Source organism: Arachis ipaensis, chromosome B01, assembly GCF_000816755.2.
Source record: "Arachis ipaensis cultivar K30076 chromosome B01, Araip1.1, whole genome shotgun sequence".
Classification (NCBI taxonomy): Eukaryota; Viridiplantae; Streptophyta; class Magnoliopsida; order Fabales; family Fabaceae; genus Arachis; species Arachis ipaensis.
In genome coordinates, this window is record NC_029785.2 from 5515301 (window position 1) to 5523035 (window position 7735).

The 7735-nt window shown below is 34.6% G+C and overlaps 1 protein-coding gene across 3 annotated transcripts; it reads left to right on the top strand.

The window, feature by feature from the left end:
• LOC107608667 (beta-glucosidase BoGH3B) lies at window positions 115-5999 on the top strand. 3 transcript variants are annotated; one of them, XM_016310479.2, is made up of 10 exons: window positions 115-259; window positions 355-559; window positions 1723-1927; window positions 2658-2748; window positions 2931-3076; window positions 3250-3493; window positions 4263-4367; window positions 4442-4624; window positions 4803-5004; window positions 5280-5999. In XM_016310479.2, exons 2-10 carry the CDS (start codon window positions 403-405, stop codon window positions 5756-5758), a joined length of 1812 nt encoding a protein of 603 aa, XP_016165965.1. In that variant the 5' UTR covers window positions 115-259; window positions 355-402; the 3' UTR covers window positions 5759-5999. The 3 variants fall into 3 exon arrangements, with proteins under 3 accessions (XP_016165965.1, XP_016166026.1, XP_016165893.1); XM_016310540.2 differs by having other exon boundaries at window positions 130-259; window positions 375-559; XM_016310407.2 differs by having other exon boundaries at window positions 135-259; window positions 392-559.

Genomic DNA, 7735 nt, shown 5'->3' on the forward strand with positions numbered 1-7735 from the left:
AGAGAATTCTATAGAAGAATACAATATCTCTAGAGATTAATAATGAAGCAGAAGCTCAGAATAAAGAAGTGGAAGATAAGTCAAAGAAGAAGCTTCAAACATAGAAAGAGAAGAGGGTGTTGTAGGGTCCACTATCTCATTCAAATATGCAACTTGTAAAACATTTTTGTGGCGATGGAATAAATGATTGGAGGGCACATTTTTTGCACTATAGTTAAGCAAGTGCTGACTGCTGAGACTGCTTTATTTGCAGAAAACGGTAACAACTAAGAACGTTATCCGCAACAACCACCTACCTACCCTCTTTTGTCTTTTCTTTTCTGTTCAAATCCAACTTCTATTCGATTCTTTCAGCTCTAACTAACTCAATTCAGATATTCATCCAATCAAGAAACAAAAGCCATGGAGGATGATTGTTTGTACAAAAATCCAACGGCGCCCATTGAAGCGCGCGTCAAGGACCTTCTTTCCCGGATGACTCTGCAGGAGAAGATTGGTCAGATGACTCAGATCGAGCGTAGTTTTGCTACCCCTTTTGCCCTCTCACATTTCTCCATTGGTACTTTCTTACTTACTTACCCCTTCCTCAATTGACTTTGAGTGTGTCACTTACAAGTGTGTGCTTTCATGTTTTGGGTGGAAAATGTAACTAATCCCCTAAATTATGAATGGTTGTTTATTTGTACTCTATAGACATGATACATAACAGGATTGCGCATGTAACCGATCATACCTGGCTGATGTTGCTTCTTTTTCTTTGTGTACTTTATGGTTCAAACTTTTCAAGTGAAGACGATAATTGAGAACTGTAAGATGGTTTGACATAGATGACTAAATTGCCTGACATATCACGTGTCTGATATTTTAACTATCATCTTCAGACATTTTCGTGTGAGTAGCCATCTTCAAGATATGCCATTTGATGTTTTGAAGTTGTTAAATGGTGCCAAAAATAAAAGAAATGTTGACAAAATGTCGCTTTGCATCACTTGACAACTTCAGGTGTTAAATTGCACATTTTGCAAGTTTATGGTCTAAAGTGCACGTGAGACAAAGTTTATGGGTTAATTGCATTTTAACTACATTTTGTTCAGGCTTTAATTTGATCATTTTAGATACTTTTGAGTTTTGAGGGACCTTCATTGAGACTGTTCCTTGACAAATTGGGAATTTTGATGTTTGTATACGTTTGTGACTTTGTATTCGGTGTTGAATTGATGAAGTAGCAATGAACTTGTTGGAAGTTGAAATGATTTTGACTTGAGTTACCCAATTGAATGTGTGTCTTAAAAGTCAGAACCTTGACCTCTACGTGTATGTAAGTTTTAGCCCTCCTTTTTTTTCTTTCATAAGCTTTGAAGTTGTTGGAAATTGAAAGAAGTTTGAGGGACCCCAATTGAAAACGCTTCATAAATAATGAGAATTTCGATGTCTGTGTGTATATTTATCGGTCCATTTGTGCAAGCTTTGAACTTTTTGAACAAGTTTGAGGGACCTCAATTGAGAAGGTTTCTCGCATAAAAAGATAAAAAGGAAATTTGATGTGTGTATCTTTGTGCTTACATCTTCTGCTAGCTCTGGGATAGTTGGGAGTTGAAACGATTTCAGGGTACCCCAAATTGAGAGCTTGTCTTAGAAATGGGAACTTTGATGTCCCCGTGTGTGCTTGTGGTGTTTTGGACTTGATCCTTTGTTGGCATTTGACTACATGTTCATTTATAGGCAGCGTACTTAATTCTGGAGGCAGCATACCTTTTGAAAATGCTCGTTCATCGGATTGGGCTGATATGGTTGATGGCTTTCAAAAATCGGCTCTCAAGTCAAGGCTTGGAATACCAATCATCTACGGGCTTGATGCAGTTCATGGTAATAATAATGTTTATGGTGCAACCATATTTCCTCACAATGTTGGCCTCGGAGCTACTAGGTTTGTATGCACTTTTCCTGTCCTTTTTAGAACTCAATTAGCATATGAATTTAATACTTTTACACTGGGCAGCGGTTAAAGAGTAAAGCAGTATGGCATGAAGTAATTATGTGGTTTTATTGTTTGACTATTTTTGAGAAAACAATGCATAATTATGAGAAAAGAACAATTGATCAGGGGTTTCATTTGACAGGACTGCATGTTAGTCTGTCATTTTTAAATATGTTTAGTCAACAGTAGCCGACACTAATAATCGTATTTCTTATACTGGAGAGATGGGAATGTTCTATAAGATATTGTTTTCAAAGCTTCTTGATATGTTGATAATGTGGATTAAAATGCTGTTCAACAATGTTCATTCATACAAAATATAAATGTGATATTGAGTTGATAAAGTGATACAAAGTTCAATAGTTGTAATTTGTAAACAAATACTCAGTTACACATTCATTTAGATCCCTACAATTTGGAAGAGTGTGATTAGGTCCCTATATTGAATACAAATTTTCAATTAGGTTCTAATAGTCTAAACTTTCTAATTAGCCCCTCCATTGTACAAAGTTTGTTTTAACAACCAGGTTCCCTTGGTTTAAAAATTTTGTAGTCAAAACCCTATAAACCTCTTTTAGGAGTTTTACAATATAGGGATCTTAGCTGGGAGAAAACATTACATTAGATGTAGAATCCCCCTGAAATCAATTTCGGATTTTAACTGGTGGAATTCTTGTAGAGATGCTGATATAGCTGAAAGAATTGGAGCCGCTACAGCACTCGAAGTTAGAGCAAGTGGAGCTCACTATACCTTTGCTCCTTGTGTGGCAGTAAGGCACTGCATTCAACTAGCAATTCTATGCATAGATGTGTTATGCTTTTGCGAATTTGCATTGCTATGGTGCACTGATTTACATGTTTCAAACAGCAGATAAAAGAAGTAAAATATATTAACTCTTGCATCTTTCTTTTATTTTTATTTTCATTAAAAGGTACTTGGTTAAATATACAGGTCTGCAAAGATCCTAGATGGGGAAGATGCTATGAGAGTTATGGTGAAGACACCGAAATAGTCAGAAAGATGACTTCCATCGTTTCGGGTTTGCAGGGCAAGCCACCTGAAGGACATGAACATGGATACCCTTTTGTAGCTGGAAGGTACCACCATACTACTGTACTAGGAAAAACTACAAAAGTTTCAAGCTAATGATATTTTGTAACAGATTATCCAATTTGTATATTTTTTTTAATTTATTCAATTTTCTCATGTCATGAACTGACCATTACTTTTTATGTCAAATTGTTCATGTTATGTACAATTTATTCTTCAGGAACAACGTTGTTGCATGTGCCAAGCATTTTGTCGGAGATGGCGGTACTTCTAAAGGTGAAAACGAGGGAAATACTATATTATCATATGAAGAATTAGAGAGAATCCACATGGCACCTTACTTAGACTGCATTTCCCAGGGAGTTTCAACGGTTATGGCATCCTATTCTAGCTGGAATGGGCGCAAACTCCATGCTGACCGTTTTCTTTTGACTAAAATCTTGAAAGAAAGGCTAGGTTTTAAGGTAAAACAACTCAAACAATATTCTCATTATAACTAGCTAATGTTACACATTTGCAGTTATTTGGTAAATGTAGAAATCGTTTCTCATTTTTCTTATTCAAAACACAGGGACCCTTATTGTTATCTTATTTCCATTAATAGATTATAGATAAGAAAATCATTTAAAAGCCCCCACCTAACAATCAAGCTTTGTTGAAATTTCATCAACTAAGTGGTTAGGAATTTAATCCATGCTTAGATTGAAGTTGCACATGTGGACTCATTGGGATATAAAATCGTTCGCGGGCCTCTACAAGGAGAGTTGGTTTTTGACATGGTATCAAGGTTTCTTTGACCAATTGATCAAATAATTCGATTCTTGCCTCCCACATTTTCTAGATATAGGTTGAATTTTTAGACCAATTGATCTTAAGAAATGGGTTAGCACATAATCTATCATTCAAATTCAAAGGTCTTGATGTGAAGAGGCATGTTAATAAAACCATTTATACGTCTTACACTGAGAATTTGAAAGTTGGTCCTTTATAGCAAAACCTGTATATAAGTCTAAGTTGCCAGGAGTTCAATCCTTGCAATCCTTATACTTCTCATGAAAGATAAACTGTTGTCCACACTTCAATGCCCAATGGATCTTGCATATAGGGGTATGATTGATATAAAAATGGATTTATGAGCCTCCATATATCAATACACTTTTTTTTTGCCTTATATTTTGTTTCTTCGTTTGATTATAGCACTTTTATTTTAACTATACTGCTGCTGTTATATAGGGCTTTTTGATTTCTGACTGGGAGGGACTTGATCGTCTTTGCCATCCTCATGGATCAAATTATCCCTACTGCATTAAATCTGCTGTCAATGCTGGAATTGACATGGTATAGATCTTCAACAAGTGGAATTTTTTACTAGAACTTTTTGAATTTGTTCATTTATTTAAGATTACATACAGGTAATGTTGGGTTTACAATTTGAACCATTCATTGAAGATTTGACCTCTCTTGTTAAATCGGGGGAAGTACCAATAAGCAGAATTGATGATGCTGTTGAGCGAATTTTGAGAGTGAAGTTCGCCGCTGGTCTTTTTGAATTTCCTTTTAGTGACAGATCTTTGCTAGATACGGTTGGATGCAATGTAAGAAAATAATCTCTTTGACCCTTTCTAAGTTGATTTCTATTTCATGATTCAAATATCAACATCATTGTAGGTAATTGTGTAAACTATTGCTGCTTAACTATGTCTATATTTAAATAAAGTCAAGTGAGCAATAGTTAGAAAATTAGTTCTAACTTTGTTTTCCCTTATTGTTTAGCAACATAGAGATCTAGCACGCGAAGCAGTTCGAAAGTCCTTGGTTCTGTTGAAAAATGGAAAAGATATTAGCAAACCCTTTCTTCCATTGGATAGGAAAGCAAAGAGAATCCTTGTTGCTGGGACTCATGCCGATGATCTTGGATTTCAGTGTGGAGGTTGGACGAAAACTTGGTATGGATGTAGTGGGAGGATTACCATTGGTAAGCCATTGATTTCGTTGCTTTTCCCACATATTTTGTTTCCTCTGAAAATCTGAGAACCTTTGTTGCCTTCTCAACAATACTGAAGTACTACTTTGCTCATTGCTTCATTAACTAACAAATCTAGAAATTCATTTACTCCATCTATTCCCAAGTTTCAATATTAGTTTTCTAGTAGGGATTGTCCTATACTCATACTTATGATAGCAGTTAAAATTGATTTATACATATGATTACGTTCTTATGTTACAAATGTCTTACACCGACCGTTTTAGGGACGACAATCTTGGATGCTGTCAAGGCAACAGTGGGAGCTGAAACTGAAGTTATTTACGAGAAGGTCCCATCGAAAGACACCATAAACAGTAATGAGTTCTCATTTGCAATTGTAGCTGTTGGTGAACCTCCTTATGCAGAGTCCTTGGGTGACAATTCTGAGCTTAAAATCCCCTTCAATGGACCTGACATTATAAGCTTAGTTGCTGAACAAATCCCAACATTGGTTATTCTGATATCCGGGAGACCCTTACTCTTAGAGCCACAGTTGTTGGAAAAGATAGATGCACTTGTTGCTGCTTGGTTGCCTGGTTCCGAAGCACTGGGAATCACGGACGTTATCTTTGGCGATCATGACTTCAAGGGTCAATTACCAGTGACTTGGATTCGAAGTGTTGAACAGCTCGATCAACCAACCAATAGAGTTAGTTCACAAGAACCCTTGTTTCCTCTTGGTTTCGGCCTGACATATAAATAGGAGAATTTACATAATTGCTTAAGTACACCAAAGATATAGCAGGGACTCTGTAATAGTGAATGGTATTGGTGCTCCATAGGGAATATTAATTAGTTAATCCATATTATCAATATATTATAATTGGTCCCCTTGGTTCAGTACTTCAGTTCAGATGGGGAGAAATTATTATAGAGCTTATAAGGTCTTTAAACTGATCATACTTAATTGAGATATTAATAATATAAGATGGTTGTCTTTCATATGCTATGGCCTCTTCATTGTGAAGCAGTTTGAAAATCCTTTGTTCTTGTTTTGTTAGTAGAAAGTGCAAATGATCCTTGGAAGATTTTTCTTCCACCAAGAATTCCCCTTACTCATCCTGATGATCTTAGTTTTCAATATTGACTTGCTGTTGCATTTCCAGTTTGAAAGATGAAGAATATGTTTTTATTATCTAAGTATGAGTTTTTCTTAATTCTTGTTAAAAAGCTAGAACGAATTTCAAGTATTTCAAGAATATTGGTATTTTTCAATGATTTTAGCAATTAATTTCAATTATATATAAATTTTATGATTGAGATCAACAACTAAAATCATTGAAATATTAGTATTTTTGGAATACCTGAATATTTTCTAAAAGGTTAAGACATTGGAATTCACAAGTGCACATATACATTTGGTTGATGTATTGTTCTGACTTATTTTCAGCCCTTTGTTCTGACATATTAGGGTTATGTATTATTAGCTTACTGTTATATAATAAGGTTAAGGTATGTTGCATTTTATTTATTTTTATTTTTTTTTAAATTTTAAAGTAGATCCACATGCTAAGTCTTCTATAATTGGAACTCTGACAGAGTAGCAATATGTGAATATTCTTATATACATGGCATTATTCCTTTTTCCACTTGTGTAGTGTCTAAGGTAGATGCTGACAAAATGTCTATAGTGGCTACTCTGATAGCTAGGTGACCCTTGTTCTTAGGGCTATGGCCTATGGCTGATGGAGAAAATAATGCTCTTGTTTCTGGTTGGGATCTTGATTACAAGTGCCAACTATTGGTGACTTGATTCAAAAAGTTGAACAGTTTGATCAACCAGTTGAAGTTAAAATTGATGACAAATTACAATGACTTTCCTTTTAAGGTATGGTAAATGTTCAAATTTACTGTGTTTCTCTCTTCTTGTTCAGGTGACTTTGAGTCATTGGTTTTTCTAAACCACTCTTTAGAAGATGTTAGTGTTATGTTTAGAGGAATATTTAGTCTTATGTTCTATATGAAATACAAGAGGTAATAAATGTTAAGATTTATTTTTGAAATGGATTCATTTGGGTGTAATGCACTAAAATGAAATTTGGGATGATTTACTTTAGTATGGTATCTTCTGCTTTTGATAGGGTTTGAGAAAATTCAACACTAGCATGTATCTAACTTAGTTTACTATACAGAAGCAAAAAAAATGTTTTTTGCTAATTGTCAAATACATAAAATTCGGGATTTGGATCCTCTAAATTTTGAGTTTTACTTTAGAGAGTAAAGTTTGATCTCTCACCATTTATTTCATAAGTGGGACCAAGAGAAAATATGAGAGAGAAACCATTTAAGGGTGAGAGATCAAACTTTACTCTCTAAAGTGAAATTCAAAAGGGTAAAGTACTAAATTAGTCCCCTATATTTGGGCGTAATTTTGTTTTGATCCTTAAGGTTTAAAGTGTCCTATTTGAATTCAAAAATGTTTCATTTAGTATCAATTTAGTCCCACAGTGAGGTCAAAGTTAAATAATTAAAGAAATGTCCTACATAACAACAGTACAAGAACAAAATCGATAATCTAGAGAACATGTACAAGCTCCAGAGGCACAAAATCAAACGTTGATGCTTCAATACATTTATTTATTATTTTTCTTATAATATAAATAAAATATTTTCTATAGAACTAAAGAGAATGATAAATAAATGTATTGATGCATCAACGGTTGATTTTGTGCCTCTGAAG